Source organism: Abramis brama, assembly GCF_963993115.1.
Source record: "Abramis brama genome assembly, chromosome: 1".
In the NCBI taxonomy this organism is placed as follows: Eukaryota; Metazoa; Chordata; class Actinopteri; order Cypriniformes; family Leuciscidae; genus Abramis; species Abramis brama.
In genome coordinates, this window is record NC_139963.1 from 35,578,333 (window position 1) to 35,605,650 (window position 27,318).

Genomic DNA, 27,318 nt, shown 5'->3' on the forward strand with positions numbered 1-27,318 from the left:
AAAGACTTATGTATTAAATATTTATAAATATTCTTACAATGACAACTGAATAGCAAAGGAATAAATATCTCATCAGATTGCGGGGATCAATGCCTTTCTGAACTCCAAACTTTTAACTGTGGCCGTGTGAAGTCAGTGCCTTGGCAGTGGGACAGGAAAGCTCAAGCTGCATAATGTGCATATAACCTACTGACAGAGTACCAGACAGCCACAGCTGGGGGCATAAAGGGGCAAACAGTCTTGGGTGAATCAGGAAGTTTGATCTGTCCACTGTTCAAAGTGTATTTGAGAAGTGTGACAAAGGCAGCTTGGATAAGGGCTAAAGGAGGGAAGGAAAATAATGCTTATTTTATGAGGTAAGTGGTGTCTTTATTAGAGTCCAGTGTAGACATCCTGATTCAAAGAGACTTAAAAATACTCTTGTCCCCTGAGAGACATTCAGAAAAAAAAATTCAGAGTGGTTGTAGAGAGGGTTAGGGTTAATACTAATTAATACTTTTATTCAGCAAGGACACATTAAATGGATCAAAAGTGATATTTATAATGTTACAAAAGATTTCTATTTCAAATAAATGCTGTTCTTTTGAACTTTCTACCCAAAGAATCATTAAGAAAATGTGTTACAGTTTCAACAAAAATTTAAAGTGCCCATATTATGCTATTTTAAAGGTTCCTAATTTTGTTTTGGAGGTCTCCTCCAATAGGTTTACATGCATCCAAGGTCAAAAACACTTAATTTTCTCATAATATACATAGCATCTTTCTCAAAAAGTCTGAAAACGGTTTGTTCGAAGATTCAGTCTCTCTAAAGCCCAATGTTCCAAGAGTTCACTCTGCTCTGATTGGTCAGATGGCCCAGTCTGTTGTGATTGGTCTAACACTTACAGCACTTGTCAGAAACGAAACGCCTATTACCATATCTGAATTTCAGCTCCGGAGGCTTCCTCAGCACGTGTATACACAGTGATACAAATAGTAACGATGGTGTCCCTTTTTTCACATCAATTCCAGCGAGAGTCCTCATCCTTTGGAAGTTTACCCAAAGTGGAGTTGCAGCGCTAAAAAACTGCATCTTCTCGACATGTCGACAACACAAACCTCTTCCAGGCCTCCGCTACAACTACTGTCAATGTAGACGTTGTTTGCGGGCAGCCAACGAAGACCATATGCAGGCAGGCAGCACTATTTTACAGTGTCCTTGTTACACATAGTTACTATAGTAACTATAAATTATGCATAATTACGTGCAACAAGCCCTAAAACCCTAAACTCTGGGTGGAGCTAGAAAGAGAACCTGATTTTGATCAGATAAATGCAGCCATGGTGAGCACAAGAGACTTCTTTCAAAAAAATAAAAAAAATTTGGTTTGAATGGTAGTATAATAACTGAAATTTATAAATAAAATGCAGCTAAATACAGCTAGTCTGACAACTAGTAAAGTGGTAACATCCGAGTGACCTGATGATGTGACAAGGTCAATATGGACACTGGAAGGGCAGCTCTCACCTCTGCATGACCTCGTCCTGGAACAGCGACTTGTTCAGCAACGTGAGGGTGGGCAGTTCCAGAAAGTGTACCCCGCCACCTTCAGTGCCCAGAGCAAGAAGATCACAGCCCAGCTTCAACAGCATGACGGTCACACGAGTCGCACTACAGAGGAGAAGCAAGCAACCTCAAGGTCATAGTTTGGACAAGATTGGACAAATTTGAAGAGTTGAAAGAAAAAGAAAAAATAACGGAAAAAAAAGGAAAAAAAACCTTACCTGGTGCTCTCAATGCCTGGCCTGCCAGGCAGATTGAAGCTGTGAACCTCTATCAAATGTGAGTGGTTTTCTCTCTGCACTATCTCCCATAGGTGAATGGTGTTATCATCCAACAGAGAAAGTATCCTCCCCTATAGAGAGAGAGAGAGAATCCCATAAAGCTTATTGACTGTTCAAATGGCCAAAATACAAACAACAACAACAGAAAAAGAGACCAATAATTTCAATAAAACACACCTCAGCACCAAGCTACAATGATTGATGTAAACATGTGCACCTTATGAGTACAGGATTAAAACATGATCTTACCTGTCCATAGAGGAAGTGTATCTGAGTGACAGCAGCAGTGTCTTTATGAAGTCCAGTCATCTCCACCCCAGGAGCGCCATATCTTAATGCCCAGTCAAGGAATATTTTACAGTGGTGCATTCCAGAGTTCACATCTGTTTTGGGAACAGATTACCTCAAGGGAAAACGTTTCAGACTAGGCTTTGGGAACTGATACATTTTCTTCAGTTTATCGAGTATCTATTCATGCTTTCTTCAAACAATGCACAAACTTAAACCATGCATTAAGCGATTTCTGAGAAACACTTCTGATATTTGAAATCAATCAAACAAACACACCCCTCCCTTTATTGCTACGCATTTCTCTTTATCATAGCTGAATGAAAGAAAATAATGCTTTGTGAAAAAAAGCGAAGACGACGAACAAATGACAAGAACAACAAAAATGAACAGTACACAAGAGCAAGAGTTTGTTGTTAGTAGGGCTGCACAATATATCGAAATTATCGAAATATCGCAAATGTATATATCGCAATATGTATATCGCAACGACTTGCAATAACTGGGGTCATGAACAAAAGACAAAAAGAAAATCACTCACTGCTGTTTAATAAACCTAATGTAGGATAACCTGAAACCCCATGGTTTACATTGATGTTAAAATAACACTTATGCTACAGTAAAACACTGCTGTTCACTTTCAGAAGTTGTAGGGATGTTTTCTCGTCACAAAAAGAATGTGAAACAGGTATGTAGGTTATATAATTTTAAATATATTTTAAAGATAGTTTAAGTTTATTTTACACACTTTAAGCATTATCGTATCGCATATCGTAATGGAATATCGCATTTAATGAGTTATCGCATATCGCATTTTTCTTCAATATCGTGCAGCCCTAGTTGTTAGTCGCCAGCAGCAACTAGCTCCATTCAAAACTGTCCTGCTAACGTTACTTGCTAACATTACATCAACAGCATAACTTGGTTTTGTAAAACATAGCAAAACCAATGTTTCTCACATACTGAGCAGAAACAACGCAACCTCTGCGTCTGGTTTCAGGCATTCTCGCTTAGGTTTCTCTTGGGTCTTTTCTAATATTAACGCTGGTCCTAAAGCTCTTGCCTGATCATAACCCTTCTTTTTCCGGTGATATTCCTCTGACCTTTTCTCTTTTGTAACATCTCTCAGCCATCTCTCTACAGTCTTTCTTCAAATCTCCCTCTTGCTTACTGTCTCTCCTCACCCATGATGTGTGGAAACACCCCCTACTGCTGATTGGCCCGATGTGTGTTGTGGTGCTCGGTCTGATCCACTGTCAACAGCGTTTTTCAGAAATCACTAACTGCACCTTTAAGTCTTGATAAATGCTTGCTATTCATGGTGTACAAAAATTGTTTTAACGGACATGCATGCAATTCATTTTTATTATTGATTTTATTGATTGATTGCAGCCCTGCTTAAGACATGTTTTGTCACATATCAGCTCCAATGAATCACTTTCAATCTTGTTTTTTCAAAGGGAAATCAAACCAAAGCTGTGGTGAATGTAGTTAAAATGTAAGGCCAAGAAGCAACACTGTGTAAAGCCTTAAACTCATGAAACAAAGGATTCTCTGAGGGAAGTAATTGCAGACATATAACGCTCATTAAACAGTCCACTGAGCTAAACACTAAGAAATGAGCCAAAATAAAATCAAAACTAAATGGCTCTGATTGGCCCACACTCAATCTGATCCTGAATGTCTCCAGAATCAAGAGAAATCTCCTACTTCTCTTTTTCAGTTTGACATCAACAGCAGTTCAATAGACTGTAGCTCAAATGATTTCTGGATGGCTATTGTGGTGTGCTTTTCATTACAAAACTACACAGCCTTCCACTCTCATAACAAAAGTGTGGATATCTAGGTCAAATCTGATCCACGTAAAAACGATCCAAACTCTGCAGGAAGGAGGAGACATCCTTAGAAAAACTCAATTCAGCAAGCCTTGTGAAAGAGAGGAGCTCTTTAAAAGTAAAATCTTGACTTTAAACAGAGCACGAATGTGCTTGAAGTAGCGCACTATTGAAGCAATATGTATTACTGTGCAAAGCATGCACATTTTTTGGGGCAAAATGCGCAGTATGCAATCCAACAACACTGCGTCAAATACCCTATCCCACAATGCAATGCCCTAAACCTGACCATCCATTTGCAGCTTGATGAATAAGCTGAAAGAGTGCCATTATTTGACCAAAAAGCCAAAAGAAAGACATTTGTGCACAATTGAATTAAATGTGAAATACGTATTTTTCTGCACAGCATGCAGTTTGTATAGTATATTATATTATTATGATTATAATCACATGCACATGCACCAGCTGCAATACTTGCTCACTTCTTTCGCTAGAGAAGAAAAGTAAAACATTATTAACAAGTTTTAATTTAATGTGTAAAGAGACCTGGGTTCAGACCTCAACTGAACAATTTTTCTTATATTTCTCATTTACAATCAATATCTTTATAAAATATTTCATTTTAATTTTTAATAATAAATCAATATTTTAATGCATGCATTTTCATTAAATGGACACAAAGCGTCATTGTTGTTTTTTTATTCACTTTCAATGGGTTGGAATGGACATGATGATTCTGAACACAGTCCCTTTCTCTCAGCAAACTTGCTTGTGAGGCAGGGTAGGTACATCTGATTCAGACTAATGAGAAGAGATGCACTGATGGAGCGAAGGGAGCGAAGGGAGCACAGGACACACCGTCAGCTCGACTGAGCCCAGAACAAAAGCTCAGGCTGTGTGGCACTGCCGCACGTCACCCTGCCACCTCACACACAGCTCTCTGAGAGCCACTTCAGCTGCTGCCTAATCAAGCCCATAATGTCTTACACAACCAGGCTCTTGAAACGGCACCCCAGACGAACTGCTCCATTCTGAAGTCCCCGTGGTTGCCATGGCAGCATCTCGATTATGTCACACGGGAACAGGCATCCTGTTATTTGCAGAAGAGGCTCATATGCCCCAAAAATGCTACACAATGAAAAGGTTCAAAAGCCGAGAAACATGACACAGAGCATTTCTACATGCAAAATCTTACACCCATTACGCTTAACCAGATGAACCAGGTGAAAGGTCATGTATGTTAACACCTTAAATGGTGTTGTTTATCAGGTAATGGTCATAAATGGTTTACGCAACATATACATGTAGATTTTTGTCTGCATGAAACTCCTTTACCAGACAAAATTATAATTTGAATTCAAATGTAGTTTTCTTGAGTTTTTTTTTTTTTTATAATGATCTGATTATATGATTCTTATTTATGAATAAATACATGACAGTTAGTGCTCAAATTGGTTAAATCGCATCTAACATAAAAGTTTGTGAATTTACAATATATACACCTTACACACACACAACAAACTTTTATGTTAGATGCAATTAATTGCGATCAATCGATTTTACATCAATAATAATAGTATTAAGATATCTTTACGAATATATAAAATACTTCATCATTTGTACATGTAAGCACACTCATTGAGTAAATCTTGCTTTCCTATAGGACTAAAATTCTCACTGACACCGACACTGTAATTCATATTAATGCATTAAGCATAAGCTTTTATCAATATACATTTTATCAGTATTGTATTCCCACATCGTGCAGAGATAAAATAGTAAAGGTGTGTGAAGCATGCTGGGAGTGTAGGAATTAAACAGAGGAGCGAGGAACAGAAACATCTGTAAAATTCTCTCACACTCAGCCTTGATTACTCAACAGGCCATTAACATGAGCAGAGAGGCCCTGTCATTTTTTCCCTCAAAAACTCCCCCTACAGTCAATATACCCTCCTTTTTGAGCCAATCCATCCACCTCAGTGCATTGCTAATGGTGCGGAGAGATTACAAACCATGAGATGGCTGCACTCTGAACAGGGCAGCGCATGGTTTTGGTTTGTTTTTTGTTGACATGGAGAAAGAAATGGATTTCGTTTTTGTGGTGAACTTTTTTTTTTGTGGGGGGGGGGGGGGGGGGGGGAATCATGAACCATTTGACATCTTTGACACTGGAACTTCTGTCCCATCCTCTCAGGCTATTAGGAGTTAGACAATGTTGTTCAGTCATAACATCTTTCAGAAACACTCTGAATTCAGAATTAATTTTCCTCAGCTACATGTCTCACATGAATACTGAAGTTTCTATTAAAGTAACAAGCGGACACTCAAAACAGAACCTGATATTTCCAAGACACAAAGAACATGAATTTTAAACAACTGAAGGCATCCAAATCAGTTCAAAAACATTTTAAAAATCACATTTTTACCCTCAAGAAATTCATGAAAGTATTGCCAGTATTTAGATGTAAATTATTTTGACCAAGATAATCAATAGTAAAGCCAAAAACGACAGTTTTCAGCAATGCAAACAGAAACAGAACCCAGCGAGCAGAAACTTGAAAATTTTACTTTAAATTGCTAATCTGGAAATCCAATATACCTTAGCAGTTGTTTAGTTAAGAGACATGAGAGATACTTTCATTGTATGGAAAAAGAGAAGCATAAATATTTTTCAAAGCATCTCCTTTTGTGGCCTACAACAAAGTCATGGGGTTTAGAAAACTGAACAAATCCAATTGAGAGTAAATGACAAATTTCATTTTGGTAACCCTTAAAAAGTTAGCATACATAAAACAATTTTTAATTAAAATATTTAAAAAAGTACTCCTTACAGTACTTCAATTATATACTTTAAAAGATTATTCTCAAGTGTTAAATGTATTGGTTTAAATTTAAATTAAAAAGCAATTAGCTGAATTTGAATGATTTTTTTACCTTGAAGATGTAAGTAGATTTTTATGTAATTTAAAGTATTTATAGTAAACTAATTTAACCAAATATGTTATTTCTATTGAAACTTGTATGCCATGTATTTTAATATATTTGTAATTAAACCTGTAATGAAGTTGCAATTTAGTAATCTTAAAACAATCATTTTAAAATGTAATATTGAACACACTACAGTTAAAAATGATAATAAGTACATTATATTTGTTTTATGTTAGTTAAAGCTGCAGTCGTCAAGATTTTTTTTATCATATTCACTGAAACCTAACCGACACTATGCTCCGACAGAAGCATGTGTCCATTAAGTGTCCATTAAAGCATGATAAATGCTTACAACAATTCCTTAAATTAAAAGTATCACTTTTTCAAAGCATACTTAAGTCCGTTAAGAAACAGTCATGAAAGTGTACCAAGTTAAGCCTTTTATTTTATTAATATTATATTATCTTCAAATACAGTTTATATATATATATATATATATATATATATATATATATATATATATATATATATATATATATATATATATATATATATATATATATATATATATATATATATATATATATATATATATATATATATTTGATTTCACACAGAGTTGAAGTACAAGTGCACATTTAATACAATGCTTTTTCACAAGGGAAACTACAGCTTTAAAATAGCTGCCTTAAACATAAATTAATCTAGGCCTAAATTGTATAAATATTTACCACACTATAGATGTTCTCTCCACCCTCTCCATTACCACAAAAAGAGTTTTAACATGTCAAAGTCATGTAACAATCAGAACTCCTTTCCTGGGCCCCAGACTGCTCTCACAACATAAGCCAAACACACTCTCCGAGGGCCCACACCGGCCATCTCCTCTCCATACTCCCAACAACGCTCGACAATTACTCACTCAAGCGCTAACAAGTTAGCAAAGGATAATGCAATTTCACGGTCTGAATAATGACAAACAGCAGACATTGTGTCCGAAGTCTAATGTAGTAAACATACGTTGTCCTATATTGAAGACACAAAACCCAAGTAATTATGGGGGTTTTCTCTTTAAAAAAAACACAACAATTACAAGCAAATCCTGTTGAATGAGTCATTGAATGATGGATTAAACCCAGTCTTTTTAGTATCCACCTTTTTTAGATAGAAATTAGAAAACATAAAATGTTCCAAAGATACATGGTATCCTCATAGTTAATTAAAAATATCATCTGATTTGAGATAAATATGCAATTTGAGATTCCTTCCTGTAAACCATCTACAAAAAAAAAAAAAAAAAGGTAAATGACGAAACTTGACATACAGCAGCTCCAACTGAACTTTGGCTTTGTAAGCATTTCTAGAAACTGCAGTTTCAGTAACAAAGAACTAACCGTGAACTTTGTTTTACCCATAGTGCATGGCCATTTTCAGTTCATGTCACCACTGATTAGACGAACTGGAAGGAGATTCCTGCGTCTGTTCTGCTTATTTCCAAACCAAACTAAGGTCATTATAAAGAAGCCACAGGCAAACCCTTTCCCGTCCAGTAACTTGCCACAATTCGTAATTAAACTGTGGTCCTTTAAGTGGAGGGTTTGGCAGCAATGAACATAAAACGGATTTCAATGAGTCTTCTTCACTATTAGAGTTTCCAAAAGGTCTGTAGATTGCTTACCGGCCACAGAGTGCACTACAGGGGGGAAGGGGACTGATTCTGAGCTCCCTGTGTGTGACCATGAGGCTCACAACAGAATACTAATGGCTTTAGGCTGAGACACATGAGAGAAAAGATATGCAAAGAGAGACATTTAAATTTCCTTCAGAAGCACCATCGAAATCCATCAGGAAGAAAAAGCTCCAGCAAAACGAGAAAGTTATGAATGAACCAATGAAGAGGCGTTCGAGTGTTTCCTCAGCTGTGTTCAATAAGAAGAGAGGACATCCCTACGTGGGAATGTGAAATGTGAGTGTATCAGTCTTTGATGAGGCAATCTGCCAAACTAAAAGTTGTGATAAGCCTATGCCTCCAGACCAGACAAATGTTTGAGTGTTTGCAGTGGCGTAGATGCAAGCTTCCTGGTTTAGATCAGAGAGCTGCAGCAATGCCGCTGGGAGAAGAAAACAGATAGCTAGCACACTAGGATAAGACCCTATGCATACAGATCCATTCACGCAGAGCTACCGCGCCTGATTGAGAAGACAAACGACGATAGGAAAGATGACTGACAATTTCAAGATCTAGCAAGAAATATATCATGGAACTGTTGTGTGTGTGATTGGTTATACTCTAATTCTTTTAACCCCCTTGATAATGATAACGGAGAATAAGTGCACTTTAAAGTCGGCATGAAACTGAAGTTGCTCATATTATTCACTGTGCAAGTCTTAAACTTGACCTCTTTTTGTGGCAGCAGTATGATCATTTATAATGATTGTGATAGAGTATAAATGGCGCCCGTTAGATTAGGTTAATGAGCTCTAATGTGTGCCAAGTAATCAAGGGGATGCCATGGCAATGACGAAATTCATTTTGGGGACAGCACCTCATTTGAGCGCAGTCATAACCAACGACAGAAGACAGCTACATAGCTCAGCCTGCCAGAGACGGTCAATCATGGAAGCTGTTGCTCCTCAAATCTGAAGCACATCCTGATTACCAGCCTGTTCCAGCGGTGGCCCGGGAAACCATTTCAAAAGATGTCTTTGAGACAAGGACTGGCAACAATAGTGCAGAGGAATGTCCTCTTACAGCAGAGGGTGGAATAAGGGCACAGCCACATGCATTCTTTAGGAGTGAATCCGGAACTTCCAACAGCTCCTCTGTCCCAGCAGTCTCATTGCTTTCCGATCTTACCCCTCGTCTGTCCTCCCCTTTAGCTTTAAAATATAGTTCCAACCCTTGCAGCCTCAATTTGTGGTTGCAGCAGAGACACATTTATGATCAGACAAGCTCAAATTACATTTAAAGCTTACTAAACTGAGGCCAAGAAACAAAAGGCAACTGTAAATATCTAATTTAAACGCAAGCCTTCAGAGGATCAAGAATATTGGCTCATAATAATAAAAAACGGCTGGATTTTAAAGGTTCGACATTTCTGTACCAGTAATGGCATATAAATATTGAATAGTTAGTAACAGTTGAATCGCCATGGGGTCACCTAAAACCGCCAGCGGGTAAAATTGACCTATGCACATGACTACTGTTTTGATACGCCAAAAAAAACGTATTATGTCACTGTCTCAACAAAGTAATGTCTACTCTAGAGTCATGAAATGATTATTTTTAGTCATCAACTGTTTTTGTCCTGTTGTTTTATGTTCTAGGCTATTTTAAGCAGGCTACAATAATGACTTTTCTTAATGGTGATCTGAATGTAGGCTAAACCAGCCTGCAATGACAACGAGAATAAGAAAAAAATAAATACATATTTGTGTGGTGTAATATTATCCATTGTGACAAACTGTTTACCGCTATCTCAGTGGGTGAAAGGCACTGCCTTAGAACGTTAAACATAAACGGCACGAAAATATAGGTAAATTTGACTTGCTGGCACTTATAGGTATAAATGCCCCATTTTTAATCTGGTTTTATCTAAACAATTTTTAACAACAGCTGATTGTACATAACACAATTTTAGTAAAAGTCAATGACTGGGAGACTTATTTTACAGAAAATCTGTTATGTACATTTGAAAAACAGCAATGGGTAAATTTTACCCCGTGGCGGTTCTAGTGTTAAACAGTAAGCCATTGGTAGGTTTTGGGGCAGGACATCCTAATATCTGTCTTGATAAAGAGTGTTGCAGCGATGAAATATTTTGTAGGTCAACCTTAAATTAGCATCACACTTGTTCCCTCGACAAAAACCTAATAGGGTTTTTCGATTGGCTTTTGGAATACTGGACAAAAATAAGCTCTGTGACCAACACAGGTTTGATTCTTACAGGTTTTGTTCATCATAATCTTCACAAATGAACAACTTTCATGAATTATGAACCCAAATACATTTGGCAAAATTAAAAACAGACTATTAAGACACTCCACCACAGTTGCATGACTTCACTGTCATTGTGGCAAGCAGGACGAGGCCGAGGGTCGTGAGAACCAGATGAGGCCGGTGGCGTGATTGATAATGAGCGTCACCTGCGCAACATGCTATTTTGCACCTGCATGGAAGGAGAAGGACGGCAGTGAAGGACGAGAGAGGACCAGGCCTGGACTATTTTACGTTATGTTTTGTTTTTGCTTTTACTTTTGTTTTGTGTTTGTTTAAGTGTGTTGAACGTTCGCCGGCTCCCACCTCCTCCTTCCCTTATCAATTAACTTTGTTACAGTCATCATCACTAAGATTAAGACAACTCTTTCAGTCTTTATTTAAAAACATTTTCCCATAAAGTTTGAGTTAGAATAGTGCAATTATTATAAACACAACGAGGCTGTGGAAACAGACTAGCGAGTAGGTGAAATTAAAGTCTGTGACAACATCTGTCCTATTTAGCAAATGCCTTTTTTAAAGTCAAGAGAAAGTTTAATAAAATCAAGAGTGGGGTATTACTTATGTCATAGAATGAAACGTGAAAATATCTTGAGCTTGTGTTAACCAAAGACCTTATTCGAGCATTTAACCATAAACCCATAAAAAAAATTTTTTTAAAACATTGACTTAAGGTTGATGGACCTGCTAAAAAGCTAACTAATTTTCGGGTTTTGGCCAACAACAAAAATCTACATCAAGCCTGCAGCACTCTATTTTTTTTTTTTTTTTTTTTTCACTGGCATGGTTAATGGCTTAGTCACATAATAAATGAATATATCAGAGCTTCTGTTAACAGCTTTGCAGAGGATGAACTGGACAAACTCTGATGACAGCACTCTTGATCAGACGCGCTTCAGACTGGGCCGTTCTGGCGTCTGACATCAGGATGACCGGGGCTGTAGAGCTATGCACATCACAGCAAGCTAGCCTTTGATGTGCAAACCACACATCTGGAGCTGGAACCAATCCAGATAAAATGGAGCTTATCAAACCACAGCAGCGTTCCAGTTTTTTCCTAACTAATGAAGAAAGCACTGACAGCTTAATCAAATAACTCAAGCAAGAACTGATAAAATTCTGGTGTGGACTGTATTCTGTTTTTACTAAATAAGTTGTTCAATGCGCTTAATGAATTAAGATTGGCCATTGGCCGACATAGAATCTACATGCGTAGATTTCCACAGTAGATTTTCTTTAATTTCACAATGTTGTACACACAATGTTCCTCCCGGGTTAGTGACACCATGAACCCTAAAATTTGCACAGACCCCGGCAACACGCAAGCAGTGTTGAGAAGAGGAAGAGTTGTTGTAGTAAAGCACATTTGGGAGTCTGCTCAAACTGTCGCATCCGTCTTTTAACATTTATTGCAATACAGTAAGTAACACAAATGCAATAGCATGTCACTCACATGTAGGCATCTTACAACAGTTCCAACACTAGCAATTTATAGATTATCATTAAAGAATATGCTAATCAATGACTTGAAGATAGTTAACTACACATAAGCTACACAAATTCATCAACTAACCATTCAGAAATGTCCTGTTGCATTCTACATGTCACCACTTCTGGAGTCTCTCCATCATTGGCCGACTTCAGTTTGAACATAAAAGGCAGAACAGTTTCTGACATTTTAGTGCGTGTTTGCATGAGGTAATCAGAGCTGCTAACACACACACACACACGCACACACAGACACGCACACACAGACACACGCAAGCTCTTGAAGCTCCGCCCTCTGTGCCGGGAGCAGCAGCTTATTTGCATTTAAAAGGGACATAAACAAAACTACAAACACAATTTTTGCTCACACTCAAAAAGGGACCACTTTAACATGCTATAACAAAAATAATCTGAGAGATATTTTGAGCCAAACCTTCAAATAGACACTCTGGGGACATTAGAGACTTATTTTACATCTTGTAAAAAGGGGCATTATACCACCCGTTTAACAGGTTTGTTAGTTTGCGTAACTTATGTATTTACTAGTGGTCTACCGTTATATCGCCAATGTGTCATAAGTGGGACTTTTATTTTGACAGCATTGAGACTGAGCACACAATATAATCATATCTTATTACATATAACTGTTAAACAAAGCAAGTAAACAATATTCAAAACATTAGCATTAGCTTTTTTATTATTACTAATAGAACGGCAAAATCTGTAATACCACAGTCCCTTTCTCATCTACTGTTAGAATTCAGCATATACTCATTTATACCATTTAAACAAGTCTTTGAATGTCTAGTAAACAAGTAACCCTAACCCTAAACCTTGCAGACAGTCGAATTCAGCTGTGAGATCTTCTTAAGTGTGCATTTGTAGCCTGCATGAACGAGTGTTAGAGGTGTTGATGTACAGGGCAACTTTTTTAATCAATGTTGCTTGGGCACTTTCCCATTGAGAACGGGCAACAAATTTCTATTTGGATACTTCAGATCGGTCGTGGGCCCTGTGTCTCACCTGGTTGCCCGTTGACGCAATATTGCTCAAAAATTGTCCTGGCGCCTACTATATCAATCCATGTTATTTTTACTGTGTGCTATAGGCTATGTAAAATGAGTGTTTACCTTGTCTTTATTTGAAATATTTATATAATTCCCAGTGCACACAAACTTACCAGATTATAGAGTGCCCTGTTTTTTTTTTCATTCTTTTTCTTCATATTTTTAACCATTTCTTTATTTGTGAAAAAGAATATTATAGGATTACAGAATCTTTATTTAACAGATTTTTACAAACTCCAAATTAATTTTGCTTGTATAATTTTCAAATTATTTATTTCTAATTTTGTAAATATTAAGTAGAATAAATACAAATAATGTAATAATGCAATGAATTTTTATAAATGGTCTACCACCTAATATAATATGACAAGGGGGAAAAAACCTAGTTTATTACATATTTGGGCTAATTTGATTATGCTTTAGCATTTAAATCTATTCCACAGAATTTGAGCACAAAACAAAATAGTGTGAGACCAAGTCATTTAGTTTTCCTTGTAAAATAAAATTCTGAGGAAACGTCTGAACAAAACTTATAAGTCTCTCAAAAAGAACTCTTAATGCCAGAAAAAAGCAACGAACGAGAGAGAGAGAGAGAGAGAGAGAGAGAGAGAGAGAGAGAGAGAGAGAGAGAGAGAGAGAGAGAGAGAGAGAGAGAGAGAGAGAGACTGACCAACTCTAAGCTAATGCTATATTCCCAGCAGCAGTTATTCAAAGACATCCAGTTTTAATAAGGATGGACTCAGAATGGGTAAACCAAACTTTGATCTCTCATCACACAGCCTTCAACACCTGATCAAATGCCTTCAAAGCCAAATCTGTCATTACTCAAAGTCAACCCTTTATTTACACCCAACCAGTCTCTGTCTTCTCTGTACCCTGAGTCTTCTTGTCAGACGGACGAGGCATTAGCTTCTAAGTGCTGACAGACATTCGCTCAGATCTGGTGAGTGGCAGGTTGTCAGATCAGGCCGTCCTCAGCTCCCACCCTCCCCACTGAGTGAGTCAAGGCTGCAGGCTGAGCGTCTCTCAGCTGGGCTGTGCCTGACACTACCAGCCTCCTAAAGCTCAAAGACCTGCACTGTACCATCACAATCACTATAATAATCACTGATCCTGCCTGTATCTCAGCTTCCATCTCAAGAAAAAAAGCAAGCATTACTGTGAAATGAATACATCCATGATGTTTTGGCTGTTTGACTCGTCCAGTCCAAGAGGACTAGATAATGATAGCTTACCAGAGGAGTCTCCAACACTTTATTCTGATGATACCCTCCTAAACATTCCTTAAACCCACTGGACTTAAACATTCAGGCCTGGACAACGTCAACTATAATTATGACAATTTAGAAAGTTTGTTTTTAAAGTACCAAGTTTGATAGGACTAGCACAATATGTAGTGAGTCACACTGTGTACCAAGGCAGATGACAAGTCTTCAACACAACAGAGCCATACATCCAGAGTAATTCATCACAATCAGTGAACCATAAACTAGGACGTTCCCTCACTGTATTGTATCATCGATCGAGATAAACATGACCAAATCTTTCTCAACATTTTATGAAAATTACAGAGAGTTTGGAGAAGTATCAAGGATGCAAAGAGTTTAATACTATAACATTGAATAAGTCAGTGTTCAATAACCCTGTTGATGTAAAATGTAAAACCATTATATAGACAAATACAAATAACTCCATCATCGTTTTATAAGCATCCCTGATGCAGCTCATGAAGTTGATTGAGAGAATCCCTGTATTCTAGACAAACAGTGGCTACTTATAAAAAAAATAATTTTGTCCACATTTGTGTCTACATGGAAAAGTTGTGCTGCCTACTATTTTTGTGGAACCATACATTGTTTTTCAGGATACTGTATAAAAAAGTAAATAAAAAAAATATATATATAACAATGTGAAAGTATTTACTGTCCACATTTGATCAATGTAATGCATTCTTGTTGAATAAAGTACACATTTTTTTCTTTTTTTTATAAATCTCAAGTGGTAGTCAGTGTATAAAAAAAAAAAAAACTATATCATTGATTCCATTTTAGTAAAGCGCTCACAAAAGGATACAATTTGATGGCCCCTGATTTAGTTCCAATGGCCATAAGCTGCAGTTTGGGATCATAGGCCAAAGCGCTTGGCTGGTTTGGGAATCCATGTTCAACTGTCTGAGTAAAAAAAGAAAAGAGAAAAGAGGAAATCTCACATTCAGAACTTAAACTCACATGTAATGTACATCAGATAGAAATGTAAGAATTCCTCTTTTTCTAAAAAAGAAACCAATTCATACTTCATTGACCTCTATGAGCCCTGATGCAACAATTAGCAATGTAGTTGAGCGTTCCAGGCAGGAAGAGGATTTCCTTGTTTTTACAACAACACAAATACAGAACCAGAAATAGTAAGGAAGGAAACCTAGTAGATTTGACAGACAATGTCAAATTCATCTTCACACAAGCTATCAAAAATGATTTGCAGAAACATGTTTTGGGGCAGTTTTAAAAACGTCATCTTAAATCAACACGAATTTAAGCAAAACAAGGCTTGAAGTTGTCAGAAGGATGCAGATCTCTTTTCACAGGTTGACAAAGTGTGACATAGTAAATAACAGGACCTTCTTGTAACATTATACACGGTGTCATGACACTTCATCAGTATGACACACAAACACCTTCCTTACACACCACTAAACCATCTGTGGATAAAAGTCATCAGCAGCATTAGAGAAATGAACAAAAACTGAGGGCTAACCCAAGACGTTTAAAAATGTTATCTCTCATGGTGCTTTACAATGAGGAGGGGGGCTAGAAATGTTGCCAGAGTTTGGTCATCAGTAAAGGAGAGCCAACAATCAAACCCTTTCTGTGTTTCTGGCAGGGGAGCAGTAACATGTTCATTATGATTTAAGAGCAGTCTCGTTATAAAGAGCTCAACAAACCCTTACAATCACCCTGACCCTGCTGCCAGCACCACTGCAGAATACATTCAAGGCTCAGAAACCAACATCAATAAACCAACATTATCTATTTTTCATTTAATAAAATTATCATTGAACTAAATTAATATATTTAGCTCTTATATAATCTCATATATTATTTATTTTATACATGCAAATGAATAAATAAAAAAGTTGTCAAACATACCAAAATTAAGTAAAAGAAACTTCATGACAGACACTTCCTGTTCTGCAATTGAAATTCGTTGGAAAAAATGTAAAAACTAACCGCTGAAGATTACAAACATGAGTAAACTTTGAGGTCACTCACAATAGACAACGCGCCGTGATCTCATCTGAGTTAATGAGCTCCACTGATGAAGATGAATATCAAACACGACACATTTTTTCATTCTCGCAAAGCTATAAAAGTCCAACTGTGCACTAACAAGAAGAAAAGCTTGCTATACATAAAGTAGCCTACTAATTGTTTCAAACAACTTTCATGCGTGTATATTGTTGATCCTTAGCCTATATATCTGGTCCTGATAGTTGGAAAACATTGCTGTTAACAGTTGCGTGTTACTAAAAACAACATTTAAACAGTGCATGTAATTATTAATATATTTGCTTGAATTAAATGTTCTTTCAGTCGATTTCAGTGCAACCCGAAACGCATGCATGCTCGAGAGAGAGACAGGAGAACCCACCGCTATATATCCCACATACCTTATTGAATGCAAATAGATCCTGCTTGATTTTCTCACGATGAGGGTCATTTCCCTGCCGTCTGAACCTAAACTTCATCATCCTGAAGCCGAATCAGAGATATATCACAGTCCGCACCGTCTCAGATTGATAGAAATTCCGTTAGGCGTGAATCGGTGCAGAGAAACAATGTGATCCTTCATGCAAGCTCCGGTTTCTTTTGTATCCACTCCTCAAGCCGTGCAAGTTTTCAGCTGTGTGTTTATGCAGTTTAACCACAGGGCAAGTTCGCAGGAACCACGTCTCAGGAGAGCCAATCAGAGGCAAGAATCTGTAACCAATTCACCAAACCACGCCCACTGCCAGCAAACGCGTGGAAAACACGGATCAGGATTCGGCTGGCTTTACTATTTATTCACGTTTGAATTGCCTTGCATCAATTTAATTACAATGCACGAAGTTATCAGTCAGTTAAAACTTTAAATGACATTAATTTTTTTGTTTTTTTTACAAACATTTAACAGCATAATGTTAATATTATTCAATGTGCATTCAGTGTAATAAAATTAAATTGTGAGAAACAGTACAGCTGTGATTTATTTTATTCAGAATAAAGACTTCATATTATACCTACTACATTCATTGTACATATAGTGCATTTCTCGTCCACGTAGAGAATTTAACATAATAAAAACATTGTATAAATATTTAAATCATAAAAGTCTCAAGTAGTGCAACTTCAAAAACAGTGGCTACATTTATTTTATCACTCTTTCTCTCTCATAAAAACTAAAAAAAAACTAAAAAAAAAACTCTTGCTGATCATGTGTTCGGAGCTAGAGGTAGAAATATAGTGTTTTAAACTATGGAACCATATGTTCAACCTAATGGAAAGCATGCAAATTGTTGCGAATAACAGGCTAATCCTGGAACTTGGTTAAATTGCAAACAGACATATTGCACTATCAATAATGACAGCTGGCTTTGGACGTGTATGAGTTTAATAGTGTCTGATTGCAATTATTGCCATAAAAGTACTATTAAATAACATCAGTGAGAAGGCGTGCTAGAGCAGTGTGATTTCACTGGGCGGCAGAGTAAGTCTCTTCTCTCGTACGGACAGCAGGTTCTCCACATGCATGGCGATGACACGGCACAGCTCAAGGCTCTGTAAAGTCAAACGCACAGGAATAAGCTCAGCTCACAATGGCCCAGTGAAAATGAAAACTCATTATATATGACTTATATATATGACTTAGATTTATATTGTGTGATGATTTGGAATTATACATTCCCTCTTTTAGTTGAAAGTCCATACCTGGTCCAGCTGTAACTGTGTAATGCGTTGAGACATTAGGTCACCCAGCATTATCTCCACGTACGGGTAACTGGAGCCAGCTGTGGGCCTCTGTGTCCGGGTGGACTGGACCTCCTTCAGCGGGAACTTCACCATCGGCTCCTGAGGAACATTGAAAACAGCTGTGAAGTCTATACGTGACCATGTTATATAATATCTTGGGAGGAAATGCAAATACATTTGCAAATATAGGATATAATGGACACTTCAGCAGTGCCAAAGCAGATTACATATTAAAATCCCAGAATAATGCATACTTTTACATAAATTGGTACAAAATTCAATTAAATCTATATCTAGGACATGCATCATATTTACTAAAATACAGAAAAAAGTGCTAATGATTTAAATATGAGCCTTAAAGAGATATATACCATTCAAAAGTTTGGGGTCAGTAAGACTTGAAAAAATAATACTTTTATTCAGCAAGGGCGCATTAAATTGATCAAAAGGGACAGTACAGAAATTTATACTGATACAAAATATTTCAATTTCAAATAAATGCTGTCCTTTATTACTTTTCTATTAACCAAAGAGTCCTGAAAAAAAATGTATCATGATTTCCACAAAAATAATAAGCAGCACAACTGTTTTAATAATAATGTTTCTTTAAATCAGCGTATTAGAATGATTTTTGAAGGATCATGTGACTGGAGACTGGAGTAATGATGCTGAAAATTCAGCTTTGACATCACAGGAATTACATTTTAAGGTATATTAAAATAGAAAATGGTTATTCTAAGCTGTAAACATTTTTCAAACAATATTACTATTTTTGCTGTATTTTTGATCAAATAAATAGCCTTGGTGAACATAAGCGATTTATTTCAAAAACATTAATATATCTCACCAACCTCAAACGTTTGTACTAATTCTGTCATTATTTACTCACTCTAAATTCATTTTAAACATATATTACTGTCTTAATTGTGAAAATATTAAGTTAAGTTATTAAATTAAGAAATAATGCAGTCTTAGAAATACAGCTTTAACAGGTTATCTTCACACAGGCTTCAAGTAAAGATTGGGAAACAAGGGGTTAAACTTACATGAGTCTCTTTGCTTAGAAAGTTCAGACCATTTTGATTGACAGCCAGTACACACGGGGTGTTGATAGCACCGTTGCTGCTGCTCTGTATGTAGAAGAATGATGAGCCAAACATGGGAAAAGCACTCACAAGCCCTGAAACAGAAACACAAGTACAACAATCAGCCTTTTGAATAAATGGCTGCGCGCCTCCACATTGGCTGTTCTCCTAAGTCAACACCTCACCCAGAAATTGTGCTTTGGCCTGATGAGGACTGAGGGCCTGCACCTGCTGCATATGCTGGTTTACCATGTTTAACCACTGCTGGGGCCGCTGGAGACCAAACAGCTGGGTGGGAATACACTCCTGAACCTCATGGCTGATGGCAGAGAACGAGAGAAAGTTAGTCTATAAATGAGGTGTCAAACTTAAATGACCTCAGGAACACTAGCCAGGTGATTTTCTCCATCAGGGGCCAGCTGAACAATTACAATAAACACAAGTGTTTTTACAATCACAAGTTTTACCACTATAGAATTATTGACACAGTAATTAATATGTAGACAGACATCTTCAGAGTGAATAATTTCTCCCTCGTAACTAGTAATGATCCCTGGGATTGTATTCCTCGACAACTACAATTTTCTACAATTTTCTTTTCTGGAGATCAGGCAGTTGTTTAATGGTCAGTGTGTGTACACAACTTTTCAAAGTTTGGGGGTCAATGTCTCTTCTGTTCACCAAAGCTGCATTTATTCGATCAAAAATACAGTAAAAACAGTAAAATTGTGAAATATTATCACAATTTAAAATATCTGTGTTCTATGTTGATATATTTGAAAATGTAATTTATTCCTGTGATGTCAAAGCTGAATTTTCAGCATCATTACTCCAGTCTTCAGTGTCACATGATCCTTCAGAAATCATTCTAATACGCTGATTTGCTGCTCATGTTTTTGATTATCAACGAATCTATGTTAAAAGTTTTGTGAAATCGTAACACATTTTTTCTAAATTATTTTATGAATATAAAGATCAAAAGAACAGCATTTATTTGAAATATAAATCTTTTGTACAATTATAAATGTCTTTAATGTCACTTGTAAATGTGACATTTTCTAGCTTTTGATGAATACATAACATTTCAGTGACGCCAGATTAATGGCATTACATGGAGGGCAGGTAGAGCGAGTCCTTGGCACGATGTTGCAGAGCTGCCAGTTTTGACACTTGCTGAAGCTGCTGCTCACTGGCCTTACCCTGTGGGATAACACTGAGCAGCCCTTTCAAGTAGTCAGGGGACACCTGCAAAATATGAATGAAGATCAGAATAGTAGCCTGAACAGAGATAACTTAGGTCAAATGCCTTAGATCTTTGTAACTTATGAAATAAGCAGGACAAGACATGAAAGGAATGTCTGGGAAATTGAATCAGTCTGGCTGATGTACCTGATTGTAATGCATAGTGACTCCGAGCTCGTTGTCAAACTTTAGTGGCTGCGTCCATATCACTCTTCGAAACCACAGACTGTAGTTGCTATCAACGTGTTCAGCCTCTGTAGCAATATCCAAGATGTACTCCCTTTTGTTTAGAGGCCGGACATTCTGACCTGGAGAAAGAGTGACAACACATGAGAAAGCAGCTTGTATTACTTGTATCATCTCTACCATCTCAGCTATTGAAAACAATCAGCGGCAAATTATTTGAACTATGTTTTTTTTTTGTTTTTTTTTTGTCATCTTCACCTCTGTTTGTGACAACAAATATAGCATATTCATCCAAGGCCTCAAGTTTATGCAGACCCATCTCATAGCACAGCTCTTCAATGGCATCCAGAGCCACCTTCAAAGTAACAAGAGTGAGTTAGAATCAAACGTTTCCTACTAAATGAATATGATTGGTCAAGCTGCAATAAATATTACAGAGGCAACTTACTGAGCAGGTTTTGATCTTTAGGTGGCGTTCAATTCCACCAGGAAGAAGAAACAACTGGCGCTTGGAGCTCCTTCCAGCCTTGAAAAAGATTGTTCATAATTAAGCACAGATTGGTGAAAATGTGACTGAAATTAGCATTGAAATATGCTTATGTGCAACTAACCAGCATAGCTTTCAATTCCATCCCGTTAGGATGCTCAACACGTCCACCGTATTGGAACGTCTTCCTTAGGTTCTGCTCACAAGCCTTGGCAATGCCTATCAACGTATCGTGTTATTTGTAATCATCAGTTAATATGTAATCAGTTTGATTTGTGTAATTGTAACATGTAGGCAAAATACCTTGAAAGTGCACCCCAGGACTTGCACAGACATCCTGAAGGTGTTTAAGCAGGTAAGGTTTGAGCGCCTCTGAACACTTGTAGTATGCAGTGAGGATGTACAGCAGCCTCCAGCCCCTCTGACAACTCTCCCTGCGAAACACAGTAAAGATCATCTGTTACTCTGCTTCGCACATCACAATGATTCCTACATGGTTCGCTCATTCAGAAAAAAAAGCAGGCTTATACGTCTTGGAGCTGGTGTTCCCAGTGATCTGCTTGAGGACTTGGCAGTACGCTTCATCCTTCATTAATCCATATTCGCCACTCAACTGCAACATAGATTGAGCTTATATCACAGTGACATTGAAGATATTAAGCACATTCCTGTCTGGTATCTTAATATTTCATGATGGCAAGGCTTGTTGGGCTATTTAAAGAGTTGCATACCCTTAGGATGGTGCTGACAACGTCCTGCTCGGCCTGACCTTTCATTGGGTAATCTCCCATAAACTTCATTATAGCTGAAGGATAATCATCAATGAAGTCATATTAGATAGTAAACATTTAAAAAAATGTCGATGACAGAAAAAAAAAGATCTGTCACTTAATTTGTGTAACGTAACATTCGGCTTACCAAGAAAAATCTCTCCAGCTACTCTGTTCATGTTTTCATCAGTGAACTCGATCAGGGACTCTTGAATTGGAGACTAAAAAACCAAAGCAAAAATCAATTAGAGTATGCATAAAAAAAGCTTCATAAAATATATCAACCATGTTTATTATTATATAAAGGTATATTAAAATCATATAAAATGTATTTAAAGTAAGCGCTGATTATATTCACCCTAGATCTCCAATGTACAATTCATTAATGAAACATTCTTTGAATTGGTTCTATTCACTGAAGGATCCAATTTTAGCGAATATTTAATTAAATTGTTCCTCACACAAAGCTACCATATGATTCAGTAGACTTGAAATATAGTGCACAAAATGCATGGGCTACTTTTATGATACTTTTATGGTTTTTAAAGCTGAAAAGCCTCAATATCTGTTCATTAAATTACACGGTGAGTAAATCATGACAGTATACTCATTTTAAATTAACTATATTCTTTTAGAAACCTCAATGTATTCTGTATTCTGTACCTTGGAAAATTTCACCATTTCTGATGGTTCTCTGGATTCCTTTGTCTTCTTTGACTTTTTCTTATATGAATCACTGCAAAATACAAGCATATGTCAGTATATCTAATATTTTTTCTATACAACTGTGAGAACCTGAGCTCGCAATGCCCCATGATGTAATCAACAGACCCGTTGTTTCTCTGGGCCCCTCTGAAATATTTCTTGGCAAACTCCACCATGTTGTATTGGCTGTCCTGAAAGATTCTCTCATCGATGTCCATATCAGCACTGTCTGTAAAGGCCTCTGCATACTCACTGACAGGAGACGCCACCTAGAGGTGAGATGCAGTGACACAACGGCTCTCAGAAGGATCTATGGTACATATAAATCGGGATTTACATGCCTGTGAAGCACATATACCTCAATGGACCGGCCCAGTTCATGGGCTGCGGCAGCGGACCCCACAGCAACAGCCACAGCGGCCGAGGCGGCCACGCGCCCCTGCTTATTCTTGGGTTCCTCTTTCTTGTCCACAGGAATGCTAATGAAGTCAGGAGCAGCCACTGGCTGTACAAACTCCACAGGAAAAACCCCAGATCGCCCATGAATGGCCCCAAACTTCCAGCCTTTGCACAAAACAACACATGGTGTGTGAAAATTTGCGTGTGATGGTAGAATGACATTTTAAGAGTAGAAGTGCCTGTATAAAAAGCATCAGTGAAACCATCATGCAAAGAGAAGACCGTTTCTATACATGCAACTAGGGATGCATAAATGCAGATAAATCTGCAAACCAGAAATTCAACTGTAATGACACTGCTAAGTACAGAACAGTAAAACTGCACATCAAGAAACCCCCAAAAAGCACTCCATGCAGGTTCCACGCATGACCCACCAAAATCAGGTGTGTCTCTTTTTAACTCCTCCAGGAGAATCACCTTCTTTTTCACTATGCAACCATAACACTGGCCTGTGAAACAGCCACAGAGCCAGCAGTCAAGGTTATGGCTTAGGTGAACAAGTTATTGTCCCTTTTACAATGCTATTTAGCTATATATCATTAGCTATATATCATCATGCATCTTTCAAAAGTTTGGGGTCAGTACATTAAGGACACTTTAAATTCATCATAAAGGACAGTTGACAACCACTGGACACAGGATGTATGTATGTACAGTGAGGAAAATAAGTATTTGAACACCCTGCTATTTTGCAAGTTCTCCCACTTAGAAATCATGGAGGGGTCTGAAATTGTCATCGTAGGTGCATGTCCACTGTGAGAGACATAATCTAAAAAAAAAAAAATCCAGAAATCACAATGTATGATTTTTTAACTATTTATTTGTATGATACAGCTGCAAATAAGTATTTGAACACCTGAGAAAATCAATGTTAATATTTGATACAGTAGCCTTTGTTTGCAATTACAGAGGTCAAACGTTTCCTGTAGTTTTTCACCAGGTTTGCACACACTGCAGGAGGGATTTTGGCCCACTCCTCCACACAGATCTTCTCTAGATCAGTCAGGTTTCTGGGCTGTCGCTGAGAAACACGGAGTTTGAGCTCCCTCCAAAGATTCTCTATTGGGTTTAGGTCTGGAGACTGGCTAGGCCACGCCAGAACCTTGATATGCTTCTTACAGAGCCACTCCTTGGTTATCCTGGCTGTGTGCTTCGGGTCATTGTCATGTTGGACGACCCAGCCTCGACCCATCTTCAATGCTCTAACTGAGGGAAGGAGGTTGTTCCCCAAAATCTCGCAATACATGGCCCCGGTCATCCTCTCCTTAATACAGTGCAGTCGCCCTGTCACATGTGCAGAAAAACACCCCCAAAGCATGATGCTACCACCCCCATCCTTCACAGTAGGGATGGTGTTCTTGGGATGGTACTCATCATTCTTCTTCCTCCAAACACGTTTAGTGGAATTATGACCAAAAAGTTCTATTTTGGTCTCATCTGACCACATGACTTTCTCCCATGACTCCTCTGGATCATCCAAATGGTCATTGGCAAACTTAAGATGGGCCTTGACATGTGCTGGTTTAAGCAGGGGAACCTTCCGTGCCATGCATGATTTCAAACCATGACGTCTTAGTGTATTACCAACAGTAACCTTGGAAACGGTGGTCCCAGCTCTTTTCAGGTCATTGACCAGCTCCTCCTGTGTAGTTCTGGGCTGATTTCTCACCTTTCTTAGGATCATTGAGACCCCACGAGGTGAGATCTTGCATGGAGCCCCAGTCCGGGGGAGATTGACAGTCATGTTTAGCTTCTTCCATTTTCTAATGATTGCTCCAACAGTGGACCTTTTTTCACCAAGCTGCTTGGCAATTTCCCCGTAGCCCTTTCCAGCCTTGTGGAGGTGTACAATTTTGTCTCTAGTGTCTTTGGACAGCTCTTTGGTCTTGGCCATGTTAGTAGTTGGATTCTTACTGATTGTATGGGGTGGACAGGTGTCTTTATGCAGCTAACGACCTCAAACAGGTGCATCTAATTTAGGATAATAAATGGAGTGGAGGTGGACATTTTAAAGGCAGACTAACAGGTCTTTGAGGGTCAGAATTCTAGCTGATAGACAGGTGTTCAAATACTTATTTGCAGCTGTATCATACAAATAAATAGTTAAAAAATCATATATTGTGATTTCTGGATTTTTTTTTTTAGATTATGTCTCTCACAGTGGACATGCACCTACGATGACAATTTCAGACCCCTCCATGATTTCCAAGTGGGAGAACTTGCAAAATAGCAGGGTGTTCAAATACTTATTTTCCTCACTGTATGTAGGTCAAAAAAATTACAATTACCTGGTAAAATTAAAGTAATCGAGTAGTTATCAAGTATATGCATGTTCCAGTTTATTTGTTTATTTGTGTAAAAAAAATGAAATGAAAATGAAAAGAGGTTTAATTCATTATTTTAAAACATGTTCATCATGGAACAACTTCATCAAGTTGTTTTATGTATAAAAAAGCAGTTTATTTAAAAAAAAAAATCAACAAATTAACAATTACATTATTGATTTTCAAGTGTTATATTTCAGAGCTGATATCCTAATTATTTAGGCTCTTTTTTCCCCAAATATGAAGAGTAATGTAAGGTCTTCATGACCAATTCTGGTTTAAAGCAGTCTCACCTGCATCCAGGCCTTCCATTTTCTGCAAGCGTATGATGTCTCCCTTGTGGAAACTCAGCAGCGCTCTGTCATCTGTAATGTAATTACGCACAGCAACGACATAGTCTGAGTCCTAGAGCGAGAGACAGAGACTACAATTAACACACCGCACCACAGCCAATCATCCCCGAAGTGAATCAATGTATGAGGGAACTGACCTTTTTCAGCTCTGTGATAAAGTAGTCAATCATAGTTTTAACCTGAGGAGCTTTGGCAGAGAACAGAATCAGTTTCTCATTGGTGAGGTTGAATTCCAGCATGTTTTTGGAAGGAATGGTGACGAACATGATGTCTGTATAGCTGTAAGAGTTTAACAATGATCATAACAATGAATATTTGTGATGGTGATGGTGGTACATTAATTAAACTCATTAAAAATACGAATTCATTAAAAACAATGACAGAACACAGACATTAAAAGCCTCAGCAACTGGTACCTGTAGGGTCGTAGAACTCTGAAGTAGTCTGGGGCTACCGCACTGCTCCTGACCATTTTTAAAAGCTTGATTCCTCTATGAGATACAGACAGCACCTGGACCCCTGTGCCAACACTGCCCTGTTCAGGACAAGAACAGGAAGATTTTCTCTTTTAGGCTTATCTAGTTCAGTAATGAAACTCTAGATGGCGCATGCTAATAGGCCCTTTACATGCAATCTGCAAGCAATCACACCATTACCACATGGCACAAGCTGATTGCAGTTTGCCAACATGACTGGTTCAGTGTTTACTGTTTGCTAGTCCTGCAGCACTGAAACCCTCCACCTCCACCCCAGTTCCACCTGCCTAGATCTAGATTTATGTAAGTCTATTCATGCAGCAGCAGCATATCTTACATGCTCACAGCAGCGTCTCTGTGTATCTATTGGCAAGTCCATCCTTGTTCTACAGCAGCGGCAGCAATAATCAACTGTAGCGGCAGCATAGCAGATTTAGGGGCAGATTTACTAAACAGGGCAATTTAGCATGAGAGAGCAATTCCAAAACAGCGCAGATGGGAGTAGAAAGTTCTGCACGTGACCTACTGACGACGCACAAATTAAAGAACACAGATCATTTCCAAAATGACCAATCTACCAGGTAGCGTCTGGTTTAAGAGGTGCTTTGTTTGGGCGATAAATAATGGCGCAAACCTTTGTAAATCACCTTGCGTGATTCATTTAAATACTCTTCTCACAGAAATGTTGCGTCTGAAAGGGAAACTCCTACAAATGTATATGCAATAAGGCAATAACTGTGCAATAAGGTCAGCCGCAAAAATAACTGCGTGTTTTTAGTAAATCCTGACAGTAACGGC

General features: G+C 37.8%; 2 protein-coding genes across 3 annotated transcripts in view; both read right to left on the reverse strand.

Annotated features, from left to right (window-relative positions):
- Window positions 1-17,344, reverse strand: part of llgl1 (LLGL scribble cell polarity complex component 1) — a 41,661-nt gene extending 24,317 nt beyond the window's left edge. For both annotated transcript variants that reach the window (XM_084088791.1, XM_084088790.1), the window contains exons 1-5: window positions 17,095-17,344; window positions 15,501-15,598; window positions 2,074-2,155; window positions 1,765-1,895; window positions 1,508-1,651 (exon numbers count right to left, since the gene is read on the reverse strand). In XM_084088791.1, coding sequence (XP_083944917.1) covers window positions 1,508-1,651; window positions 1,765-1,895; window positions 2,074-2,155; window positions 15,501-15,598; window positions 17,095-17,175 — 536 coding nt within the window. In that variant the 5' untranslated portion in view covers window positions 17,176-17,344. The remainder of the gene's footprint in view (window positions 1-1,507; window positions 1,652-1,764; window positions 1,896-2,073; window positions 2,156-15,500; window positions 15,599-17,094) is intronic.
- Window positions 17,345-17,652: 308 nt separating this feature from the next.
- myo15aa (myosin XVAa) overlaps window positions 17,653-27,318 on the reverse strand; it is a 36,751-nt gene continuing 27,085 nt past the window's right edge. The window contains exons 46-65 of the mRNA XM_084086314.1: window positions 26,461-26,579; window positions 26,182-26,323; window positions 25,985-26,096; window positions 23,742-23,816; window positions 23,267-23,472; window positions 23,035-23,177; window positions 22,867-22,939; window positions 22,352-22,424; window positions 22,165-22,238; window positions 21,964-22,046; window positions 21,737-21,867; window positions 21,558-21,652; window positions 21,395-21,472; window positions 21,205-21,301; window positions 20,908-21,068; window positions 20,630-20,763; window positions 19,704-19,837; window positions 19,480-19,613; window positions 18,392-18,532; window positions 17,653-18,241 (exon numbers count right to left, since the gene is read on the reverse strand). Coding sequence (XP_083942440.1) covers window positions 18,140-18,241; window positions 18,392-18,532; window positions 19,480-19,613; window positions 19,704-19,837; window positions 20,630-20,763; window positions 20,908-21,068; window positions 21,205-21,301; window positions 21,395-21,472; window positions 21,558-21,652; window positions 21,737-21,867; window positions 21,964-22,046; window positions 22,165-22,238; window positions 22,352-22,424; window positions 22,867-22,939; window positions 23,035-23,177; window positions 23,267-23,472; window positions 23,742-23,816; window positions 25,985-26,096; window positions 26,182-26,323; window positions 26,461-26,579 — 2,307 coding nt within the window. The 3' untranslated portion in view covers window positions 17,653-18,139. The remainder of the gene's footprint in view (window positions 18,242-18,391; window positions 18,533-19,479; window positions 19,614-19,703; window positions 19,838-20,629; window positions 20,764-20,907; window positions 21,069-21,204; window positions 21,302-21,394; window positions 21,473-21,557; window positions 21,653-21,736; window positions 21,868-21,963; window positions 22,047-22,164; window positions 22,239-22,351; window positions 22,425-22,866; window positions 22,940-23,034; window positions 23,178-23,266; window positions 23,473-23,741; window positions 23,817-25,984; window positions 26,097-26,181; window positions 26,324-26,460; window positions 26,580-27,318) is intronic.